The sequence below is a fragment of the Dunckerocampus dactyliophorus genome, chromosome 21 (genome assembly GCF_027744805.1).
Source record: "Dunckerocampus dactyliophorus isolate RoL2022-P2 chromosome 21, RoL_Ddac_1.1, whole genome shotgun sequence".
In the NCBI taxonomy this organism is placed as follows: Eukaryota; Metazoa; Chordata; class Actinopteri; order Syngnathiformes; family Syngnathidae; genus Dunckerocampus; species Dunckerocampus dactyliophorus.
The window spans coordinates 4,086,876-4,112,950 of NC_072839.1; the positions used below are offsets into that span (position 1 = coordinate 4,086,876).

The 26,075-nt window shown below is 37.9% G+C and overlaps 2 protein-coding genes across 3 annotated transcripts; both read left to right on the plus strand.

Annotated features, from left to right (window-relative positions):
- Positions 1-490: 490 nt before the first annotated feature.
- Positions 491-14,121, plus strand: bco1 (beta-carotene oxygenase 1). Its single transcript, XM_054765355.1, has 11 exons — positions 491-719; positions 812-940; positions 1,021-1,150; positions 2,057-2,204; positions 2,279-2,429; positions 3,249-3,469; positions 3,544-3,801; positions 4,731-4,836; positions 4,905-4,999; positions 7,301-7,412; positions 7,481-14,121. The coding sequence occupies exons 1-11, from the start codon at positions 491-493 to the stop codon at positions 7,633-7,635; spliced, it is 1,734 nt and encodes a 577-aa protein (XP_054621330.1). The 3' UTR covers positions 7,636-14,121.
- Positions 14,122-14,626: 505 nt separating this feature from the next.
- Positions 14,627-25,490, plus strand: zc2hc1a (zinc finger, C2HC-type containing 1A). 2 transcript variants are annotated; one of them, XM_054765360.1, is made up of 10 exons: positions 14,627-16,528; positions 17,104-17,177; positions 17,368-17,484; positions 18,449-18,590; positions 18,691-18,830; positions 19,773-19,875; positions 19,960-20,035; positions 20,106-20,216; positions 20,622-20,776; positions 22,993-25,490. In XM_054765360.1, exons 1-9 carry the CDS (start codon positions 16,510-16,512, stop codon positions 20,755-20,757), a joined length of 918 nt encoding a protein of 305 aa, XP_054621335.1. In that variant the 5' UTR covers positions 14,627-16,509; the 3' UTR covers positions 20,758-20,776; positions 22,993-25,490. The 2 variants fall into 2 exon arrangements, with proteins under 2 accessions (XP_054621335.1, XP_054621333.1); XM_054765358.1 differs by having other exon boundaries at positions 14,810-16,528; positions 20,622-20,771.
- The last annotated feature ends 585 nt before the right edge of the window (positions 25,491-26,075 follow it).

Below are 26,075 nucleotides of genomic sequence, written 5' to 3' on the forward strand. Positions count from 1 at the left end.
GCCTAATTTGGATGCACACTGCCAAACACTACTGATTTAACAATGTTTCTCATTGTTGTTGTTTTAATATTTGGAATTGAATATGAAAAATCAGCAGCGGTAAAGCATCATTTTGAACTTGTGACACAACAAAGGCAAAGTGCAAGGCCACTGTCAAATGACGCCCACGGAAATACTTAACCGTATGTGCTTTTTGATTGCATGGAAGTCAATGATCCGCCGCTGTCAACACTTGCATTTGAAAATAAGTTTTGTTTGGCCGAGGGAGGTGGAAAGACCCGAATACCTGACTTGTTTTTTGTTTGGTTTTGTTTTGATGAAAGTAAAAATATGGTAAACTTTGATAAAAGGGATTTCCTGGAGAAAATCACTCTTTATATGTTTGACAATGAGCACACAGAGGGTGTAAAGTCATAATAACTTCTCCATAAAAGAAGCGACTTCAAAATCATCACTGAGGTTAGTGTTGGTTGCACTGAACAATCTAACCATGTATGTGAGTTTAGGTGAGCATATTTTCCTTGAGATGTGCACACATTGCAGATTCTCTAACCCGCCTCTCATGTTCTCTTGGCCCGCCCCCCCTGCCGAGAGCTTTAAAAGGAGTGGTTTGCACCTCGTCCTATGTCTTCAGACGGCACCACAAGCACACCACGTCAACATGGACTTTTCCAAAAACGCAACAGAGCGGCCGGAGCCTCTAAAGGCTGAAGTGAAAGGTACCTTTTTTCTTTTTTTTTTTTTTTTTTTACTCATTGAAAACACTCTGAAAACACACTGAGTATGTTTTTGTCTTGTCTTCTCACTTTAGGGAACATCCCCTCCTGGCTGCAAGGCACGCTGCTGCGCAATGGCCCCGGGATTTTCTCAGTGGGGGACACCAGCTACAACCACTGGTTTGATGGCATGTCCATCATGCACAGCTTCTCCTTCAAGGATGGTTGGTCCCCTCACTCACTTGAGTCGTCTTGTTAGTGCACATAATGCAAACACAAATGCATGTATTTGTTGTCGTCGCAGGCGAAGTGACCCACAGGAGCAGGTTCCTGAGAGGTGACACTTACAAAGCCAACATGGAGTCCAACAGAATTGTTGTGTCTGAAATGGGAACCATGGCCTACCCTGACCCGAGCAAGAACTTCATTGTTAAGTGAGCATCACTTGTTTAAAAAAAAAAAAAAAATGTGATTACTTTTTTCATTTATGCTCAACAACAGATGCTATTGTACTAATTACGACATTTAGTAAAAGTATTTAATTTGAAGTAAAATGTTTTTAATTTTACTCAAATGCAATTAAATGCAAGTAGCTCATTTAAAATCATGTAAAATGTAATTTGTTCTTCTTTAATTCTTATACACATTATACAGCAACTGATGCACTCCACTACCAGTTATTCATATTTTTATAATTATGCTATTTTTTTCTAATCTAAACCTTGTTTCATTTTGTTGCACAGCAAAGTGTAATATACTGTAAAATTATTTTCTAATAAATATGTTATTACATTCAAAAAATTAAAAGTATTAGATATTTTTATGTATTACATATAATTTTTTTTATTTTTTTTTTATATGTTTTAAATGTTTCATTATTAATCATTATAATTATCTAGTAATTATTTTGTACATATATTATTACTAATTAAAAAGTATTTATTACATAATATTTATATATTTTTAATCATTCTCCTTATTATTGACATTTATTATCTACTGATAATTATTAATTAATTATATATAATGTATTATAATTATATATTTTTAAATAATAATAATATATAATAATAATAATAATTATTATTATTATGACATATTGTATATGTCATTATTTGGCTCCTCTTATGTGGTGTTTCTGCTTCTTCCTCAAATAAAAAAATAAAAAGGTTTTCCTCAGTACTTTCTCCTCATGTTGCGATTGTGTTCAACGCTGGGGGTGTATATTTATTTGTTTGGGGTCAACTTCCCTCCTCCAATAACCTCTGACTCACACAGTTCTTCTGATGTACAATTGCTAAAAACAAACAAACAAAAAAAAGCTCAATTGATCTTCCCAGGGCGATCACCTTCCTCAACCACACGGTTCCCGACTTCACCGACAACGGTGCCAGCAATTTCATCAAATACGGTCAGGATTATTTTGCAACCTCAGAAACCAACTATATTCGTAAAATCGACCCTGTGACCCTGGAGACCATGGATAAGGTAAGGCTTAAGCAAAAAATGCAAATAAAAATGAAGTCTCTAAGGGGCTCAGATTTACCAGTGTTTTCTTCCAGGTGGACTACATGAAGTTCCTCCCTGCGAACTTGGTGACATCCCATCCGCACTACGACAACGAGGGCAACGCCTACAACATGGGCACTTCTATAGCTGATAAGGGCAAGACCAAATACATGCTGTTCAAAGTCCCCGCTGTTTCTCAGAAAGGTAAAGGATCAACGTAACCTTGACATCTCTCGTGTCTGTATCCTTATCTGCATTTGAAATTGCAATCAACATCCACGTTAACATCACAAACGTGTCCAAAGTCTGGCATTTGCATATTTTGCTTCTTTTTTTTGTATTTAAAAATGTTGTTTCTTTTTATATTTAGCAAATAATTAAAGTAAACAAAAGAAGAATATCATATAAAAGAAGAATATCATATAAAGCGCTCCCTCTTTTTATTTTGCTGTAATCAATAACATAACCCAGCATCCTGTTTAACATGGCATAACATAAAGCATCCTGCATAACATAGCACATCATACTGTATGTAACGTAGCATAGCATAACATCCTATATAACATAGCATAACATAACAAAGCATCCAGTATAACACAGCATAACATCATACTGTATGCAACGTAACATAGCATAGCATAACATAACATCCAATATAACATAGCATAACATCATACTGTATGTAACATAGCATAGCATAACCTAACATCCAATATAACATAGCATAACATAAAATGGCATCCTGTATAACATAGCATCACAACATCATACTGTATGTAACGTAACATAGCATAACATAAAATTGCGTCCTGTATAACAGAGAATAGCATCCTGTGTAACAAACTAGCATCCTGTATAACATAGCATAACATAGCACCCTGTATAAGATAGCATAAAATAACAACATAGATATACAAGGTGATGGAAAAGCTTGACAATGCATTTCTGTTTTGATTTGTGGTTTGCATATTCTTGATCATCAATCAGGAGGTTTCACTCTGACCTTTTTCACCCTCCCCAAAGACAAAGACAAGAACGCCCTGGCGCTGAAGAACGTGCAGGTGATCTGCTCCGTGCCGTGCCGCTCCCTCCTGACTCCCAGCTACTACCACAGCTTTGGCATGACGGACAACTACTTCATCTTCATCGAGCAGCCCTTCAAGCTGGATATCGTCAAGATGGCCACCGCCTACATGAGGGGGGTCAACTGGGCCAGCTGTTTGAAGTTCTGCCCAGAAGATAACGTAAGCACTGCTTTTATTCCAGCACCACGGCTCATCTCGCACATCCCGATCATCTGCTTCACTCCTCTGAACAGACGCTGATCCACCTGATAGACAGAAAGACTGGCAAAGAGGTGGAGACCAAGTACTACACGGGAGCCATGGTGGTCTACCATCACGTCAACGCTTTCGAGGCGGAGGGTCACGTCATTTTTGACGTCATCGCCTACAAGGACAACAGCCTTTATGACATGTTTTACCTGAGCAAGCTGAAGGACAACCGGGGACGTCACGATGAAAGCTACTCCAAGCCAAGCTACAACAGATTTGCCATTCCCGTTCAGCCAATCCAGGTGAGTCAAATCCTAAATGGCCTTGTATCTTCCAGTTACAGTCAAACCTTGGTTGTCCAACGCCCCAGTGTTGGTATCATTCGGCTTTTGACGAAAATTTTACCCTGATATTTATACACTGTCTCTCGGTTATTGCACAAAATTGTGCACAAGATGCTTGGTCTTAGGGATGTACTTTGTGAAACCGCAACAAGTCCCATGTTTCGGTGTTTTTCAACAGTTTTAAATCTGTTTCAAAGGTCCCACAATAAGAATTTACTCAGTTTAAAAGTGATTTTACGAAACTTTGTGTGTGTGTAGCTTAAATGCTAATGAGCTGTGTTTGTTGTCTGAGTGTGTTTCCAAGAAGCGCCATTGTGCACTTGATACACTTTTTACAGATACAGCGAGTCCACCCCTGGTTTTCAAACTCCCCGGTTTTCGCCTCATTCGGTTTTCGACAGAAATTTTCACCCAAATTGTCCTCAATTTTTGAACCGTCTGGATTATCAGAGGATATTGAGATTTCCCTGTACTGTATCATTCCGCAGAATCAAGTACCCAAACAAAGAATTATTTTATAAATGGGTGTGACTGCCAAATGGTGCCAAAGGAAGTTGGTAGTGCCAGCAGCTTTGATAAAGAAGGCGAGAAACACTATTGAATTCGAGATAGAAGTCATTGCAAAGTACAACGATGGCGCCCCATCCCCTCCTCCCTCGCCGTATTTGCCTTCAATAAGGGTCAAAATTATTTTGTTTATTTGCCAATTCCATTCATCATTAATTATTTCATTGTTTCCTGTGTGGAAAACTGTCATTGACCTCTATAAAATGTATTTTTCGTTAATATTAATGCATGTCTGCAACCTTTACTTCCATTTCCTGTGAGGAAAAATTGCTTCGGGACGAGCGAAAACCGTGGCACCACTGAACTTACTGTTTGTGCAGGGCGCCGCAATAGGAGAGAATGTGGTGAAGGTGAAATGCACCACAGCCAGCGCGGTGAAAGAGAAGGAAGGCAAGCTAGTGTGCCAGGCTGAGGTGCTCTGTGAAGGTAAAACTTGTTTATTTTTTGTTTTTTTTGTATCGTGCTTTTCCCATCTATTTGTGTGTGTCCATCAGGGTTGGAGCTGCCTCGCATTAACTACAACCTGAATGGCAAGAGCCACCGCTTTGTGTACGGCAACTGTGTGGAGGAATCTGTGCTTGCTAGAGAGGTACTTTACTCTTCTTCTGCAGTGGGGATGTGCTGCATGCTTGCGTTCCGTTGACTCTCCCGGGTCTTTTGAAAAGACACGTAAGGACGCGCATTGTTCACAGAAACATTGTCTGGCATATTGCATGAATGAGAATACCACAGGGTGGGAAGCTGTTACAACCTTGGCTGCTTTACCCACGGGTGTGCTTCATTTGGCGGCGCTGCATGTAAAGCTAACACAAACAATGGAAAGAAGGGAAGTCCATTAGGCTTGGGTAGTAAAGTGAGTATACTTTAAAGAGCTTCCCCCCATTCTGACCGTACGCTCAAATCATCTTTGACGTCAGCAAGAGGAAACACGCACAAGCACGTATCTTGGGTCTGTCAACAGGAAGATGTTTATTCTTCCCGTTTAAAAGCCCCAACATCCTTTCTTTCACTTCCTGGTGTGCGTCTAATCAGTCCCGTTTTCATTGCATAAAAAGTAATTAAAAGTAATCAGTCACGGTGTAGCCTTCAGCCTGGTCATCAGACTAGCAGGCTAAAGAAACAATTTACGATAATATATTAACTTGTGTTCATCTCGCTGCAAGTTTGGAGGCCGGGTTGACATTTGGATTCAATTCAAGATTCAAGAGTTTTATTGTCTTATGCATAGTAAAACAGGCAGTTATACCATGCAATGAAATTCTTATTCTGTTCATTCTCCCAAGAAAAGAAAGAAAACAGAAGAAAAAGAATAAGAGCATAAGAAACATATGTACCAATAAATTAAGCAACAACAACAGAAGAGACATTAATACAGATAAATAATACAAATAAATAAATAAATAAATTGCTATGAGTGTGTGCTTGTGTTGCGTGTGGCGTGTGTGAGTGCTTTGTTGAGCAGTCTGATGGCCTGTGGGTAAAAGCTGTTTGCCAGCCTTGTGGTCCTGGACTTCAAACTCCTGTAGCGTCTGCCTGACGGTAGGAGTGTGAATAATGCACACAACTATGGTACGTTCGAACAAAGTGCCGTGAAGATAAAAACATTAAAATTGTGTGTTTTTTTTTAAACAGTGGTACTTGTATATTGTACATTTTACCTGCATTATCATGCGTTTAGGAATGATGATCCACTTGGTGTGATGGAGATGTGTTTTCTGTGGAAAATATGCCCTGTTTTCTCTGTGGGTGGAAAAAATATATTAACATTTTCAATGAAAAAATAATGAAAAGGAATGTAAATTAAAACATTATGAAAAATTTACAAAATACGACCTATTTTCTGAGAAAAAAAAATAAAATTAAAAGTAAATTAAAACTTTTTAAAAAAAAATTATACAATTTAAAAAAAAAAAAAAAAAAAAAAGACAAAATACGGCCTATTTTCTGAGAAAACAGAAATATCTCAAAAATATTTATAAAATGTTTAATTATAAAGAATTAAAAGTAAATTAAAACATTTTAAAAATAAATTATACATTGACAAATTGCAGGATATTTTCTGAGACATTTTAAATAAAATAAAATGTTAAATTATAAATAAGTCAATTAAAATATGTTGTAAAAATTGTAACTTACAAAATGTGGCTTATTTTCTGGGAAAAAATATGTAAAAATATTGAAAAACGTTTGAATGATTAAAAAATATACATTCAAAGTAAATTAAAACATTTCAAATGAAATTACAGATTTACGAAATACGGCATCTTTTCAGAAGGAAAAAAATATATATGAAAATGCAAAGTAAAACTTTTTTATAAAGGATAAAATTACAAATGAACAAAATTAAGACTATTTTCGAAGAAAAAAATCTATAAACGATAAAAACAATTTGTAATGATAAAAAATTCAAGGATTTTTTAAAAATACATTATAAGTTTACACAAAATAATAATAATAATTTTTTGAGGGACAAAAATATTATAAAAATGTTTAAATGATTAAAACTATAAATTAAAAGTTAATTAAAAAAAAAAAATATATATATATATATATATATATATATATATATACACACACACATTTTTTGACCTGAGATCTGCCAATTAGTGGGGCCATGAATGCTGACTGATGAGCATGCGGGGGATCTCCAGGAATGAGTTTACACGACACTTTACAGCTCGTATCTGGAGATTTGCAACTGCAGCTGGGACAAAGGTGATAAGATACTTTCTTTGTGTCATCGTGATGGGTCAGAAGCTATAAGAATACATTTTCCTTTTCAATATAGCTGACAAGCGATCCAAAAACACACCTTTTCTAAGCATTATTTGTAAATAATGCCTTATCAGACCTTGTCTTTTAAGTGCTTCAGTGTCATACTTTACTGCAGATTGCCAAGTTCGACGCAGAAACCAAGCAAATGTCGACCTGGAGCGAAGACAACTGCTGGCCGTCTGAGCCGGTGTTTGTGCCGAGACCCGACGGCGAGGCAGAGGACGATGGTGAGCCGTACGACATCATAAGGCACACTTGCACATCATCTGATTCCAACTATTTGTCACGTTTGCAGGCGTGGTGTTAACATCCGTGATCAACGCCAACCCCGACCAGTCCAACTTCATCCTGGTTCTCGATGGCAGAACATTCAAGGAAGTAGCTCGGGGGTACGTGAACACTGAGCTCCATAAAGACATGCACGGATTTTTTATCCCTCAAGGAAATTAGCCTTTTATTGTACACATTTAAATATCTTTTGGAATTCGAAACATTGCAGCAGTGTGCCAAAAAAACAACTGTAATATAATGTAACATGCACTCCAGCATAGTGCTCTATTATATCCAGCCACACTTTATTCTCTTTTGGTGCTTTTTTGGTGCTATTTTGTTTCAATTTTGAAGAAAATGAAGCAAAACTGATTGCAAGAATAAATCCATAATGTGGGAGGAGTCACACACGTGAAACATCTTATCATGCGTTGCTCATCATTCTCAAGTCCTTTACCGTTCTATCAGACTGTTGAACGTCAGCAAGGCAATCATGTGAACAGCAGAGGCTATCACGGTCGCCGACTCTATCACGTTAAAAACATGTCGAAGTCAGTGTTGACGTTGTATAAAAGGCTACATGCACGACTTGGAGTGGCATTTTTACTCGCGTTTACATTTGGAGATAAATATTAACATGCATATTCAATAAAATGTGCCTGGACCTCAAAATGGTACCACACTGTCATTTGACATGGTTATCCTATTGCAGGCGTGTCCGGAGTACGCCACGGGGCCGTTTGTAGCCCGCGGCACATCATAAAAATATAATTGTACAAGAAAACAACGGCAAAAATGGACAAATGAGAATAAAATCAAAATATTAAGAGAAAAAAAGTTGCAGGCTAACAAGAAAAAGTCATAATTTTACAAGAATAACAGCATAATACTATAAGGGGAAAAAACATCATTTTAGGAGCATAAAGTTATATTTTTTTAAGTTGTAATACTATGAGAAACTACGGAGCAAACTACAAACTTTTGCGAGGGAACGCAAAAGAGACTGCGGTAAAGTTAGAAACATGTTCACCTATTCAAACTTCCGGGATCAATAACTCCCAAGTGAATGGTTCTAACACAGCAAACCAAACCTCCTTCCAACCGTGGCAACACAGACAAACGAACTACGAGGCGGTTTTGATCAAAACGAGCCGTCTTCTTTGCAGTCTGACTTCTGTTGATCTTTATGAGAAGCCGTGAGAATCCGGCAGCGAGACCGCAGCGCAGGGACCATCTCCAAATGTCTTCTCCTTCTGTATTATGGCGGTTGGCATCAATGTTACCAATTCCTCAGTAAGAAAGGTAGCTATTGGCTGTTCTGAAAGGTGACAGATGACGATGACGTCATTGGCTACACACACACACAGATAGACAGACAGACACACATAGATAGATAGAGAGATAGAGATATAGATAGAGAGATAGAGATATAGATATACTCAAAGCAACAAGTTTGTGAAAACTGACTTTTACATAATTTATTAGGTTGTTAGACTATTTTTTTTCCTTAATGTCCCCTCCGGGGCTCTGTAAGAAACAAACCAAAATTTTTTTTACATTTTTGGAAAAGTAGGTTGAACAAAAAGTCAAAATCTTCTGGAAAATTAAAAAAATATATATATTTTTTAAAAGCAACAGCAGAAATGGAAAGATCAGCTGTAATTTTATGACAACAAAGTCCGCATTCTAACAAGAAAAAAAGTCAAGGCAATTTTACGATAAATAATGTCATTTTAGGAACAAAGTTTAAATATAAAGAAAAAATGTTTTTAAAAAAATGGTAAAGTTGTGATATTATGTGAAACAAACAACAAAATAAGGTTTCATTTTAAAACTGGTAGGGAACCTATGGCTCGGGAGCCAGATGTGGCTCTTTTGATGACTGCATCTGGCTCTCAGACATTTCTTAACACCATCAAATTTCTTTTTTTTTGCTGACATTTTAAAGTAAAACATTATAGAAATCACAGTATTAAAATAACATTCAAAATATAAAACTTTGTCACGCATTATCCATCCATCCATCCATGTTCTAGCGCCATGCGGGCGGCCTGAGCCAATGCCATTCATCCTTCCCATATTTTCCATGTCAAACACTAAAACTTGATTATTATTGGATAATGTGGTAGCCTACCCGGGTCATTGAGAGGTCAAGAAGTAAACGTCCCTCCTTTAACAGTCAGCTAGCTAATTCTGCACAGCAAACCCTTTTGATGAAGAAGATGGCAAAAAGAAAGGCCGATACGGAGTACGATGTAAAACCATGCAGCACCAGAAGTTGCATTCATGGTAAGAAATACTTAACTTAATATTGGTTAGTTTCAGGAGAACTGTGTTATTAAAAATAATCAATTAAACGACATATTGTGTTCTAAAATTGTTGGTCTTGCTGTGTTGCAAAATACGATATGTCTCTCACGGAAATACATTTTAAAATATGTGGCTTTCATGCTCTCTTAGCCAAAAAGGTTCCCCACCCCTCTTTTAAAATATTAAGGGAATAAATTCATGATATTATAAGAAGAAAATTTTCTAGAAGAAAGTTGAAATATTTTGGGGGAAAAAAAATAGGAAAAAAGAACAAAGACCGAAGTCTATACTAATAATATCTATATCACAAAGCTGACATGCACTTTTTCTTGAAATATGTCGAACTTTTTATCATATCTACCTGTGTTGCTTTACAAAATGTCAAAGTGACGCTTGCTTCCTTTCATTTTTCACTACGTGGCCCTCGCTGGCAAACGTGAGGACACCCCTGCCTTTTTGTAATAATGGCCACTAGAGGGAGACAAAGCCGACATCAAAGTACATCATAATAGTCAATTAAAAGAGCATTTAATGAAAGCCTTCTGAAATATCAAATAAAACTATGACATGTATTTTTCAACAAATATCAGCCAAACTCAGTCTTCACATTGAGTCAAATTTATTCATTTAGCCAGTCGAAAAAAATGACACCAGTTATAAATAAGGGCAGTGGACAGCAAAGTTTGTAAACGCCTCATAAAAATACAGACAATATGGAAGGAAAATCGACCCGACATCATGTCCCCCACCCCAGCCGCACCACCACAATCACATCTTTATTATTTCATTGATCAAAGTATGTGCACAGTGCATCAGTAAACATTGATGGAGACTGAAGATGACGCACACTAACACCATTTTAAAGACATACACACACACACACGTTTGTATTTTACTACATGGCAGCGTGTTACTATCACTACAATTATCATATGAAATCACTCAGTCAGGTGCGACGTTTAAAAATGATGATGCGCACGAGCCACAAATGACGGCAGTTGGCTTCACTGTGCAGTCAACTCAGGAGATGTTAGGCAATAAATGCCTCAACTAAACAGTGCTGCCATCTTCTGGCCATTTGTCTGAAAAGCAGCTTCTAGGGAGACCATCCTGTCGCTCGTGCAATAAAGCAGCCTGATCTGCTGGGTCTCTAAAGAGGAAGAATTCAATCTGATCGGAGACTCTTCCAAAGTGCGGTGGTGCTTGCAGAGGGATGGGCGTTAAGGCCTGCGGTTATGACCCCCGACCCCTTCTCTCATTTCCTGAGCGGGCTTAACGGACCCTCTGCGGGCTCTCCGTGAAAGGTGAGCCCGGGAAAGAGGCCTTTTAAGGAAACTGGAACCCACCGACATGCAAAATGCGGTTTCCGAGATGCTTTGTGTTTTGTATTTCACTGGCTGTCCTCGTCTTTCGATGACGACTTGCTTTTCTCAGAGTCTTCTTCACCTTCGCCAGCTGCGGGGCACAAGCAGGCAAATGGATACGTTTATTTTGAAGGTCCCCCCCGGCACTTCCTGTCATTGTTAATGTTGCTTTTCCTTCCTTGAGCACCAAAATGAAGAATGAACTAAAGAATGATTTGTATTGAGCAGGTATAGTAATACTCAAATGAGCACACTGAAAATGAATCAACAGCGCCTCCGGTGGCCGCAGCGAGTAGTGCACCCCAAGTGGATGGACTTTTGAGTTATGACGGCTGCGTTTATAAGTAGAAGTCATCGAAGGACTTTGGCTTGGATCAAACTCCCCAAAAGTGGCAATTGGAGTTCAACCAACATTTACTATGAAAAATATGGCTCAAAAGTCAAACAGAACCCAGTTTCAACCGGAAATTGTACTAAGTGCAATGTAGGAAAGCTGTGCACGCCTGCACAACACTGTATGCTTGGTGACAGTAAGTTAAAGACAAAAAAATAATAATAAATACAATTATGAAATAAAAAAAAATATTAAATATGGCGGCTTATTTTCTGAGAAGAAAAAATACAAATATGACAAAAGTCAAAACATTTTTTAATTAGAAAATCTAAAACTTACAAAATAAAGCCTGTTTTCTGAGATGAAAAAATAAAATATTTATGAAAATTAAAAGTAAATTAAAACTTTTTTTAAATTAGAAAATCAAAAACGTACAAAATAAAGTCTGTTTTCTGAGATGAAAAAATAAAAATACTTATGAAAATTAAAAGTAAATGAAAACATTTAAAACATTTTGTTTAATTCAACAATATTTTTGACTGTACTTATTTTTACACTTATTTTGATATTTTTTTAAAGTGCCTTTACAGCCGGGCTGAACAAAAATCGTGAATTTTTTTTTTTGATTCACACAAAAAGGAAAGGCGAGCCTATTTAAATAAATAAAATAAATAAAAGTTTGACTTTAGCACCTGCGTTGCAAACAAACGCCGCCATTTTACACAAAGCCGTTTAGCCGTTTTTATGGGTAGACACTTATGTGAACACTTAGCACTATCATGCTAAGTGCTGGCATGCTAAAATTAGCATGTCAGCATTTCTAGCATGTTAAATATTGCATGTTAGCTTTGCTAGCATGCTAAAATGATCATAGTAGCATTTTTAGCCATTTTCATAGGTAGACACTATTATGCTAGGTGTTAGCAAGTTAGCATTGCTAACACGAACATAGTAGCTTTTTTGAGATTTTCATAAATATGAACTTAAGCAGACACTTAACATTATCACGCTAGGCGTTAGCATGCAACATAATTATGCTAACATTTTTAGCATTTTCAGAGGTAGGCACTTACATAAACACTTAGCACTATTATGCTAAATGTTAGCATTTAAGTCATTCAAACCCTTTGATGGCATGTTCATCGTCAAGGAATCTAAATATGCAGATAAAAATAAATGTAGGACTAATATTTATGGTGTAAATCCCAATACGGGGGGATAAAAATCAAATCAAATGATTTCTGTAGTGCATGGTGTGCGTGGCATGGAAAATGGAAAATTGTAATTCACATTTTTTCCAGTCATTGACGTTTTATAAGGGCCAGAGTTTGACCCTGTAACAGATCATTAAGATTTCCATGACGCGTCATGGAGAACGAAGTCAAATCCAAACATGTCTGAGTAGATCGCGTTCAACCACCTGCCTCACCTGGTTTGTTGATGCTGAGCTGCGCCAGGCTCGCCGACAGGTCCGCGGGTCCCGGCGCACCGGGGTCCGCTGGGATGTCGTGGATGGCGTTCCTGCGGCCGGACCGTCGAGAGGCAATGAAGTCCTCATAGGTCGCCTCCACATCCGTCATGTCTGCCACGCCTCACCATGGCAGGGCCTGCACTCCCTAAATGCAACACCTTCACTTGGGAGCGCATTCTATACCATAACGCCACTTCTAGGTCAGCTGCCCACAGTCACTGGAGGCTGCTGCCAACCAGCAACCACAGGCTATTTTTAGACGCATGCGAGAGAGCGTGCAGCTGCTCCGAATGGTGTCAACATGGGCAAGACCCCCGAAGACGTCGTTGACCTCAGCCAAGGAAAAAGCCCCACGATGACTGCCTCTCCGATGTTTTTAGCCTCGCGATGCAATATTCATTTGTAACTTTTCATAATTTAGACACGCTTGCGCTTGTGACGCTGTGCTGCAAAGCCGAGGCCGCAACAACACTATGTGGACAAAAGTATCGGGACATGCGCTCCTGACAACCACAGGAGGTGAAAATGGAGGAAAATCCGGCGGCGGTTGGTGCCTTTTGCAGGAAACAAACATCTTAGACTCCTCTGGGAAGACTTGAACGTTCACCCGGAATGACTTGAGGTGAAGTTGAGCCTGTTTCTATTGTAGCTCATCCTTAAGGGAACCATTTTTGGTTACTTGCGACAAGCACGGCTAAAACAGGAAATGCACATAGAAAAATATTTTTTAAAGCTACATTTTTTTTGTCTGAAGTACAACATATAAATATGACAATATAATAGTGGCATCATAATTAAATACAATAATGTTTTTTTAAATACGTTCTAAATTGTAATATTTTTCTTTAAAATATGTTTAAAGCTATATTTTTTCGTGAATATAATATAAAACTAGCATCATAATTAAATACAATAAAAATTGTAACACAAAATAGGTTTTATTTAAAAAAAAAAATTAAAGCTATATTACAATTTTTTGTGAAATAAGACTTATAATATAAATATAACAATATAATAGTGACATCAAATGAATTACATGCAATAGTTGGCCGCTGACTTTTGGCAGATTTTGGCATGCTTCTCCTAAGAGTAATACAAAAATACAACAAAAACACAGTTTTTAATGTTTACATGTTTCTTCATTTTCAAAAATATTTTTTTAAAGCTATATTACATTTTTTTGTGACATAAAACATCAATCTAACAATATAATAGTGACATCATTATCATTAAATACAATAATTGTAATACAAAAATGAACAAATTTATGTATTACATTTTTTAATTTCTACATTTTTCTTAATTTTTAAAATATGTACAAAGCTATATATTTTTGAGAATATAATATAAATATAACAATATAATAGTAACATAATTAAATACAATAATTGTAAAACTAAAATGAAACCAAAACACGTTTTTAAAAATTTCAAAATGTTTCTTAATTTTCAAAATATTTTTTAAAGCTAAATATTTTTTGTGAATATAATATAAATATAACACTATAATACTGAAATAATTAAATACAATAATTGTAAAACGTTTTTGTTTTAACATTTTTAAATGTTTCTTCATTTTAAAAATATTTTTTTTAATTATCATTTTTTGGTGAAATAAAACATAACATAAATATAACACTATATTAGGGACATCATTATAATGAAATACAATAATAATCGTAATATACCTCTCAAAAGTAAAGTCTTAAGCATTTTTTAAGTTATATTTAGTTATGAAATACGTAATATAATTTACTATAACATGATAGTGACATCATAATTAAAAACAATAGTAATGTAAGTCTCAAAAGTAAGGTCTTTGTACATTTTTCTTCATTTTACAAATATTTTTAAAGCTATATATTTTTTGTGAATATAATATAAACATAACAATATAATAGTGACATAGTGAAATACAATAATAATCGTAATAGAAGTCTCAAAAGTAACGTCTTGAAATGTATTCCAATATTGAATATTTTTATTTTGAAATATTTGAATAAGCATGTATCAGGTGCATACTTTCCTGACTGATTCATTTCAAGATGCTGATTTGTTTTTGGTTTTCATCTCTGAGGTTAAAAGTCACTGATATTGATCTCGTTAATATAATGTCTAGTCAGCTAAAAGCAACAATATAATATTGTGGAATAATTATAGTGACAAAGGTCTCTATTGAGTTTATGACGTCAGGAACGACATCGTCTTGCCGTGATTCCATACAATCTGCCTGGTGTTGCTGATTTAAGAAGAACAATATTTCAATATTTTGCCGTCAGGCTGAGAGGGGGCGTTGCAGTGCACGTTGTTTGGCACAAGGGTGGCCAAAAATCCAAAACATCCAAGGGGAAAATTAAATTTGAACACGTACGTGCAATTTACGCGAATCATGCACAGACAGATTGTAACAATAATAAAGCGACATGCACGTCTCTGTGGAAAGGCACGGGCCCTCCCCGTGTCGATAAACGCATGGCCTACATTGCCTCCATTTGTCGCAAAAAAAAAAAAACACCCTGTGATTGTTATTTCTTACCTGTTTAGGTGTAAAAGGCTCCGAAATAATCGCAAGAAGGGGTGAACTACTTCAGGTGGAAGCCTGCCTGGGCATTTCTCGTCGCGCTCTCAAAATAGGATGACTCGCGTCAAATTGGCGGTTGGAGGAAACATGTGTTTCCGGTGGGCCTTTCAAAGTAACATTGGCAAGCATGTGGTGTACAGTGCAGAGAGATAGGGAGAGAGAACAGTGGGCCTCTTGTTAGGCCCACAAGCCTTTTCCTCATAGCATCTGCTTGTCTGTTACTCCATTCAGAAGACACATATGCCCTCAATATGGCGTACAGAGAGACAATGTTTGCTTTATGCGCGTATTAATGTACTTAGGAAACAATACAAGGACAGCTTTGAACAGTAGACGTTCCGCAAGTACATCCATATGCATAGCTCCAAGAAGAGTAAATATTATTTTGATATTCCAGATTAGAAAGGGGGGTTTCCTCCCACGCCCCACCTGCTGGTCAATGTGCACATTACGTCCGAAATAACAACCAATGGGATGCTGAGATGTTGACATGTTCAGTGCATCACGCAGGCCAGTTGCTATTGGTAGCCAAAGATCATTTCAGTCAAGATGGTTCCCCCTAATTACTTACGTCGAAGCATTATGGGACTAACAGTCGACCCCTGGCAAAGAAACGCCGAGAGTGGAAAAAGTGGTATATAATATACGATATACGATATATATGATGAAGATTAATAGTTTTTAATCATTTGAATCCATATGAAGCTACCAAAGAAACGAAAGTCAATTAGGATTTAGCGACCTACAAAACAACATATGTTTTTAAGTAATGTAAATATTGACAATATCAGCTACCTTGATGGAATATATATATATATATTGAATAGAACGATTCTAGTGTTCCTCCGATCTTGAGTTCATATTTGTAATTTTTTTAAGGATAAAGTGATCCGTTTTCGGCGCATTTGGCAAAACCGGAAGTTTTTAGAGGTTACTTATCTTGCTGCATCCGGCGATTATCCATTCTCCTACAGCTGACCATAACCAAACATTAAATGATGGACAATTTTGAAGGTAAGTCAAATTACTGTGTTTGTTTTACCTTTATGTGTTACACTTTTACGCACAGGCACATCGTTTAGTTGTCCAATGTTGTGGGAGTCATTCACTCCCATTTTTTTGGAGAGCGACCTCTTATTATTTGGGTCTTTTATAGCCCCTGCCATGCTAGGTAACATTTGGTGTATTAAGCTAGCTGCCATAAAGGGCGGCATCGTCGTGTTTGTAATAGGGGAGCCTGCATTACTAATTAAGATTGCATACACATAAACAGCTTAAAATTGTCTTTACGTACGACTCAAGCCCTCGACCAGGTTCTTTGAAGCCACACTATTAGATACTGTAGTGTCTAATGCATACAATGGGTCGTTGTCGTCCAGGAACTGTTTGATCACGTGATGCCGGAAGACCCGCTGCTCCAAACTAATCACCCACCACAAAGCGGGCATGCTTGCTGACGTAGTAGACATGTTTGTAATGGTGTCATATTTGTTACATGTAGTAGAGATGTGGACATTGTCGGGGGGTGCTATTTGATTTATTAGTAAATTGCTTTATTATACTAAATAAAAACTTGTATTTCTTCACAGATGGGGAGGCTCCTCCTGCTGGAGATCTTGTACAGTGTAACACCTGTAAACGAATGTTCTTCCCTAAAGTTCTGGTAACGCCAACACCACTGCTCACATTTCTTTCACACACAGCGATGATGGTGAATGTCACTGCAGTGAGACACCACACTGACTCAAATATAAGACTGTTAGTCTCGAAAAGATGGGTTGTCTTATATTCAGGGTCTAGTATGGTGGCCGATAAACACCATAAAACACCATAAATCTCTTCCTGTCTCTTAGGAGAAGCATGCCAAAATCTGCCAAAAGTCAGCGGCCAAAAGGAGGAAGGTTTTTGACTCCAGCAGGCAAAGGGCGCAGGGAACAGACATCCCCACCCTCAAACCCCTCAAACCAAAGGTAAGATTACAGGTTCAGGCTGAAGCATCCTTGCCTCACCACTTTGCGTTTCGAATTTCGCAGCTTCACTCTTATCATGGTTTTTCAAAAATATATGAATGAAAAGTTGAATACAGCCCAAAAAAAAACGTATTCGAGCAAATGTTGCAATTTTTTTGCCTAAATGAAAAAAATTCAAGCATATAAATGGCTAAATGAACCAAAATACCAATATAATGGCATTCAGAAGACGTAGTCAAAGATGCTGTGATAATATGTAGTATTCTACACTGGTCACTAGGTCTCTGTAATGTTACTGTAATGTTCGGTGAGACTTGAGTGCCAGAACAACAGGCTTTTATTGCAGGTTTGATCTCACAACAGGCACAATAATCCCTGACACTGGCTACTGTTGTGGCCATAACCCGTGCCAAACTAAAACTCAACTCTGAACCCCCAACGTCACTTCCTGTCCGCCCCCCAAGCACTGGAAGACATTTACAGCAACACAAAATGTCTTATGTCTTACTTTCTCCTATTATATCTACTATATTGGGGAATATACAGTATAATGTTAAAAGCCCTATTTAGAAGGTTGTAAAGAGGTTTTCTATGCTTTAACTTCGAAAATATTCTATTTATAAATAAGGAACCCTACTTTGGTGGGGTCTGGAACCATTTAATCTCGATAAACGAGGTATTACTGCTCAGGATGCTGTGACGTCGTCGTTTAAATGAGCCGTCCTTCCAGAGCAACATGCATCACTGTGTGACGCTGCAGAGCTTTGAGGTCACAACCAATATTAAATTTCACAAAGGTCATCCTGACACGGTGCAATCAATGTCTGCCAGTGTTTATAAAAGTAAAATGTAGTCATTCTTTTGTTGGGTATATTTGTATTTCAGCCGAAGACTTCTATGTGATGTTTGTGATGTTTCCAGGCGTGTTGCTTAAAATATCCTCTCTGTTGCCTTCCCACCCCAGGCGGAGCCCCCTAAGAAGCCATCCAACTGGCGCAAGAAACACGATGACTTCATCTCAGCCATCAAGGCTTCCAAGGCCAGCATGAAGGCCATGAAGGACGGTGCGCCTTTGCCCCCACCTCCGCCTCCTATGTATGACCCAGGTAAGTCGTGTTGATTACAGTCTGGAACAAAACCCCCCCCCCAAAAAAACAGGTGATTGCCGTCATTTCTTGATCTCATAGTTACCATGTGTTTTCCAAGACCTTATCCAGTGTCCTTACTGCCAGCGGAGGTTCAACGAAAGCGCCGCTCAAGGTCACATTAAGTTCTGTCAGGATCAGGCTGCCCGGAATGCCATCAAGAACAAGTCGGGTGATGCCAAGAAACCTCTACGCACACAGGTATTGTTCAGTGTAACTGTTTTTAATTGTGTTTATAGCAATAGAGTAATCCCTCGTTGATCACAGTTAATTGGCTTCAGAAGCGACTGTGATAAGGGAATTTCCATGAAGTAGGATTCCTTATTTATAAATGAAATATTTTTGTAGTTAAAGCATAGCAAACTTGTTTCATTTCTAAATATGGTTCTTAACAATATTATATATATACTCTAGAAATGAAGTAACACTCCTATGGTCAACTTTACACTCCTATTACCCAATATAGTAGACATAATAAAAGAAAATAAAACTTGTGCTCGTGTGTGTTGCTGTAAATGTGTTCCATTACCACATTATTTGTTGTTTTGTTTCTCATAATGTTCCGACTTAAAAAAATTACATCTTTTTTCTTTAATATTTAAACTTTATGCTACTATAATGACGTTATTGTTCGTAAAATTATGACCTTTTTCTTGTGAGATTATAACTTTTTTCTTTTAATATTTTGACTTTATTCTTTTTCTTCGTGCATTTTTGTTGTTACCGTGGACCTTACTTTGGGCACCCCTGATTTAGGAGAAAAAAAATGTGTAAAATTTGCTTGAATATGTTGTTTTTTTTGTTTGTATTTTTTACTAATAATAGGGCGTATTGAACAACAAAACTGCATGACATTAATTAGTGTAGTTTGGAAAAACCATCATTAAGTGAAGTGTGAAGTGGCGAGGGATTACTGTACTTGTCAACATGGGCCATTAATGGTATCTGCTTCCACGTTGAGGAGTCTTAAAGTGACATTTTTTGCTTCAGTCATCATGCACCACTGCAGAATGTCACCGTACGTTAAAATGCACGTTTCCCTTAATGAGCCGCAGCTCCCCAGTGCTGGCAGCACTCATGCAGCCTCAACCCTGACGCTACCACCACCATTACTCTGACTGACTATCACACCTACCTTCACAGTACAAGCCTCCACCTCCTGTCAAGAAGGCCAACTCTGCAGCGTCAACCATCCCCTCGGCCTCCTCCCGTCTGCCTCAGAGATCAGGCCTTGGCCAGACGTCTGGTAACACTGCAGCAGAGTTCACAGAGCATATTTTCTACAGTTTAGAATGACACACTTTGCATTGAGTCTCTACTGCTATTCAAGGGGTGCCTTCCAATAAGGCCTCGTCGGCACCTCCAATGAGGATAAACACTTCTGGGCTCACAAGTCCTGGGTCTGGGTGAGCAAACACACGCGCTAAGTTGCTTAATAGATAACATCTTTACCTTTCTTTGTAATCTATATGTCAGTGTGGGAATGAAGAGCCGAGCAGTGAGTTCAGGATATGGTTCTGTGAGGAACGCTGCAGCCGTAAGAGGTCCGCTCAACAAGAAGAAACAAGATAATGCTTACATAATGAGGTGCGCCAACTCCACTGGAAGCACACGCTACATTAGTGTTTGTGACATACGACAATAAAACTCTTGAATCTTGAATCTACATTATCCTGACCTCTAGTGGTGAAGTCGTTCATTGCATTTGCAGCGGCTTATGTCAAACTTCCTATTTATGGAAGTTCTGCTTTGTAAACACATAATAATAACACCTAGGAATAATAAAAAAATATATTATTATGAACATATTTTTACTTCCATACCTAACTATTATCTTTCATTTGTATATATACATAGAACACCCAGGTGTGCGTCACAAGCTATTCACGTTTCCTCCCTTGAATGAACTTGTTAATGATCTACAAGTGTGATTTCAAGCCATACCAGCACACAAAGGTCGCCTCTAATCTGGCTGTGTGCCACTTTTCTCAGGGATGACATCGACGGTGAAGACAATGTCGGCAACGGCGAAGTAAAGAGCAAGTTTTGTCACTCCTGCGGGACCAGGTACCCGATAGAATCGGCCAAATTCTGCTGCGAGTGTGGCATCAGGAGGATGTGTATCTGACGAAGAAAGAAGAAGTATGGCAAGACTATGTTTGACTTCTATTTATGATTTATGTTATTACATGAAGCCCACACGTCTATGTTGGCAATTGAAAGCTATGAGTTGATGCTTTTAGTAAAGCCACATTAGCCGAGGAACACAAATACAGCTCACAGCGCTCAACACCCCCCCCCCCCCCCCCCACTCCACCCCCACCCCCCACCCCCACTATGACAATGCAGGTTACAGCCTTCAACCTTAAAAAGCCCTTTTAAAAGTAGATGTGTTACTGGATTGCAGTATTATTTAATTACTAACTAGTGGGACAAAACAAAGAAAGAAAGACATTAAAATCACTGTTTAAGGTACAAAATAACCAGAATTAGTCAGGAAAATCCCCTATTAGCACACACTTTGTACAGTGCAAAGTATACCATAAAATATCCGGCTGATGTTTGGTGAGTCACATTATTGATGCAAAAAGCACTGTCTGGAAGAGGGAACGGAGAGCAGAGAGACGTGTTACGTAAGAGCTCAGAGCTAGCTTGAATAGGCGAAACTGAAAGTTAAAAGTGTGGCATGAATCAGTAGAGAAGCGGGTGTTATTTCTCACCCCCCGTGGCTCATTCGGCAGCCGAGCGAGGCAGAAATGGCATCTGCATTTCCCTCAGAATTTGTTGTTGTCCAAGTGCAATATGATTGACTACTGAAGAAATTGTCTTTTTTTATTTTAATTTTGTAACGAAAAAAAAATCTATATATGTCATTGTCTCAACAGTGACAGTGCTGACATATCTCAACCAATGTAGCATTCCCAAGAAGCCCATTGCATTCCTTTTTCTTATATTACCAAATCACTTCTTCATTCCGTCCTTATTCTGTTTTACTGGATGAAAAACAAATGCAATGTGTTTGTTTTCATTTGCCAAGATGTATCGTGTTGTGGTATTCAGAGAATGAAGACAATGTGGCTGAAATACTACATAAAACCTGAGAATTTAGGAGGAAGTGGTACAAAAACACTGCATGTTATCCAATGAAAATGAATTTGTAGCAACCAAAGATTACAGTCATCCCTCGTTTATTGCAGTTAATAGGTTTCAAAACAGTCTCAAGAACCCATGTTGTAAAACAAACGTGAAGTCGGCCATCTTGGTTTCCGGCAGCAATTTTGGGCGAAAATCAGGGGTTGTATTTCAACGAACTAGTCCTCAGCACTTTAACCTAATGAGCCCAAATGAATATCACTGATACTAGATAGACGGGCAATGTTAAATTGTGAAGGATTTTAGTCTGTTCCATAAGATGTGGGCAGGGCATGGCAACACCTTGAAGCTACAGTATACTTGGGTCACTTCCTGAATTTGTCTCAGCGCCACCCAGTGGCAACAGCAAATGGAACGCACAGGCCTCCGACTTACATGAATCATGAGTTGGGTGGTGGTCCGAGGGCCCGTTCAACACTGCTTGCAGCTTTAATTGTATTTATTTTTTTATGTAGGCTTGAAAATGCTGAATTTAGCTCAAAAACACGTAAATTTGACCTAAATATGCATATTTTTTACTAATAATAGGCCGTTGTCAACCACGCAACAGTGATATGATTTTTTTTTTAAATGAATATATTTGTAAAACCGTGATAGTATTTTAACGACCGATACAAATAAAGTTACATTTGTTTGGACAAATACAATGATGACCACAAGAATAGCTCATAAGAGTTCAATTGCCATGTTTTTCTTCATCATAAGTAACTCTGATGAGCTATTTTTGTTGTCAGCATGATATTTGTCCAAACAAATGTACCTTTAGGTGTACCGGGCACAAAAATGAACAAGAAGCAATAATAATCTTTACCATGATTGTATATATTTCATTAAATTCAATTTTAATTTCCAATCAGTTGGTAGATTTCAGTAAAATCTTAGCTGATTGACAGTTGGATTGACAGTTGCTTGACTCATCAGTGATCGCCATTATCTTAAAATTAGCATCAGAACGCCGCCTCTTGCTTGCTGACTTGCCCAACCTTTGAGATACTTTTTTTTTTCTTCCCCCCCCCCCAGTGGATTTCTGTGTCACCAGGTCACTAGCGTGTGTGACTGCAAACCTGCTGGTTTATGTGTAACTACCTCAACCCCCAATATACTCAAAAGGCTCTGTCCGACGTTTAACGTTGACAGACTGTGGTATCTGTTTAAAACGTTGTACATGTGTGACTCATATGTGACTCTGGTGATTTTTTTTTTTTAACAGTTGTCATCATTCCTCACGTGGAATCTTACCATTTTATCACTGTTGGGCAGACTGACAACTCGTCGTCCTCCAGCCACAGAATGCACCGTACGTAACATGGCAACATTTTGACAACAAAAGGGTGAAAAATGAATGTTTTGACTGCCATGACATGTTACGTACTCACACATTTCATGTCGGCAGCCTTTTTATAAGACACAAGCTGCATGTCGATAGATGTCATTCAGACATTTTTCAGCTCTTTTGTTCTTTACTCATACTTCAGCAGAATGAAGGCACTATTCATGTGTTTCTCAGACGTATTTGGACGGTACTCTTGCTGTTTTTTCTACCGTCCATGCCCCAAAATTTGAATTTGCCACCATATGATACTGTGTGATGTAAATATTTAGACAGAATCGTTGTAAAGGATCAGAGCCGTGAGACTCCCAGTCTTTTTTAGACTTTTTTTTTTTCCTCCTTCAGGAAAAAAAGTAACCCCTTATATTCGGGTCAGTGTGGTTTTCATTTGGGTATCGAGTAATCCATTGCCACGCTGTTTCAAATTTTACAGCTTCACTCTGAAAAATATATGAATGAATAAATCATGCTGTTTCATGGTCGAATACATGAATACCTAAAAACTAAATGAACTATTTTCAAGCATGAAAATGTCTAAATGAAGATAAGGCATATAAGGCATTCAGAAGATGCATTCAAAGACGTTGTGACGATATTGTACACTGGTCACAAGGTGTTACTAATGTTACTGTAATGTTCGGTGAGATACACAAGCACCAGACTTGATTGACGGAACAACAGGCTTTTATTGCAGGTTTGAATGATCTCACAACAGCCACAATAATCCCTAACACGGGCTACTGTTGCGGCTGTCACCCACGCCAAGCTAAAGCTCAACTCTGAATCCCCGACATCTCTTCTTGTCCCCGAGCACCAGAACACATTAGCACCTGTCTTACTTATGTCTTAAATGGCTTATTTTCTCTTATTATGTCTACTATATTGGGTAATAGGACTGTAAAGATGACTGTAGGGGTGTTATTTCATGTCTAGAGGGCTCTAATACTATTAAAAACAGTATTTAGAAGGTCGTAAACAGGTTTTCTATGCTCTAATTCTGAAAATATTCCATTTATAAATAAGAAATCCTACTTTGTGGAAATTCACTTAACACCATCGGGTCTGGAACCAATTAACCGTGACAAACGAGGGATTACTATATAACTTTTTGTGTGAAATCCTTCAAACTTCCTATGAGGACAGGCTCAAAACCCCCACTGTCGTATTGAAGACATCACGTGTAACCGATACATGCCTGCATTTTTTTTGTGTGTTTGGCTGCTTTGGCTGATTTTAAAAGCAAATCTAACCAGGCACATACGAGTACTCACACTATCTACCTTCATCTATCTACCGTCTGCTTTCATTAAGCAAAGCTGAATTAGCATTGACTTAAGTGATGTAACACTATTTACTGTTGGGGAATCAGCCTAGTGCATACTTTCTGTGCTTTAATTTGATTAAAAAACAAACTTCATAGCAGATTGGACAAAAGTGTGTGTGTGTGTGTGTGTGTGTGTGTGTCTGTGTGTGGTTGTGCCCTTAATGTAATGTATAGCCTCCATGAATAAATCCTTATGCAGACTGCAACTGTGTCAGTATGTCCATTATGGTATGTTCGTACAACAAACGCTTCTGTGGGTTTCGGGTACACGCTAACATTTGAACCTCCCAAAGCTACATTACTTCAGCAATTACGGCCGGTGTCATTCATCAAACATGAGAGCTTCCCGGTAGTGACCCTGAACAGAGTCCGGTCTGTGTGCTGAACTCAGCCATCTGTGGCAAATGGAGCTTTTAAAACCTCAATCATAGCGTTCTGCAGTGTCATCCAATACTCCCAACAGACAAAAAGCAAAAGTAGTTGGATTATACCCAAAGTAAAAGTTAATAACGAGCACAGATGGATAAGTGTAAATGTAAGCTTGATAGTTTACCTTCTGAAAGCACCTTCTACCACAGTAAAGCTTCTTTTTTACAGTGTATTGAATCATTTCAACACTTGATTCTATTACAGTTCATTCTGCTCGTCCTTAGACCTTCTTAGCTAGTTGCCTGTGGGGCTTGTAAGCTTATCGGAAGCGTCAGTAGCCAAAAAGAGCTTCAAGAAAGAGAAAATGGCATTTGACAGAGTATCTTACATCAAGTAGGAGCTTCCTCTTTGGTAATCCAATGAAGGAGTGCAGACGTACTGGGTGCACGAGTCAAAATAAACCCAAGGGCGTCGCTATCAGGTGTCCCCTAATTGAGAATTCAACATCTCGTAGCACCTGGTCATGCTGTATAGGATCACAGTGACCATGCAAAGTTTTTCTGACTCCCTGCGTGTTTTTCTCTGCCTCTTTCGGTTGTGTGTGGTTGCTCTCCTCCTCTTTATCTTCACTTTGTGTTCTTTAGTCTAGAGAAGAGACAAAACACAGAATGTTTCTTCATACTTTTGATTTGACATCACCAAATGCAGTGTACCGTTGATGCACCATCCGCGTACAGTCAGTGTAGTTGTTGCAAAAAATAACAACTAATGTATTTTTCACACATTAAGTGTGTAATATGCTTTAGGATTTTTATTCTTGTAACATTTACAATTTTATTCCTGCAACATGTAAACAGTTTTGACTGTATTTGTGGAACAATGCAGGGTTTTCCCGTAACCCACTGACTTTATTCTGGTTAAAAATGTGTTTTTTCCCTTTATTTTTGTAACTTCGATTTTATTCTTGTAACATTCCGATTTCATTTCCATAACATTGAAACAGTTTGACTTCATTTGGGTAACAATAATTATTTTCCCCCATAACTCACTGACTTTATTCTGGTTAAATGTTTTTTCTTTTACTTTATTTTCATAACATTACGATTTTTTTCTGTTATTCTTCAACACTCTGACTTTATTCTTGTGACATTCCGATTTTTTCCCTGACACTTTGGACGTAATATTTGTTACTCTACATTTGTCATTATAATTTTTGTTTTACATTTTGACTTTATTGTTGTAACATCACTTTATTCTTTATTTTCTTCCT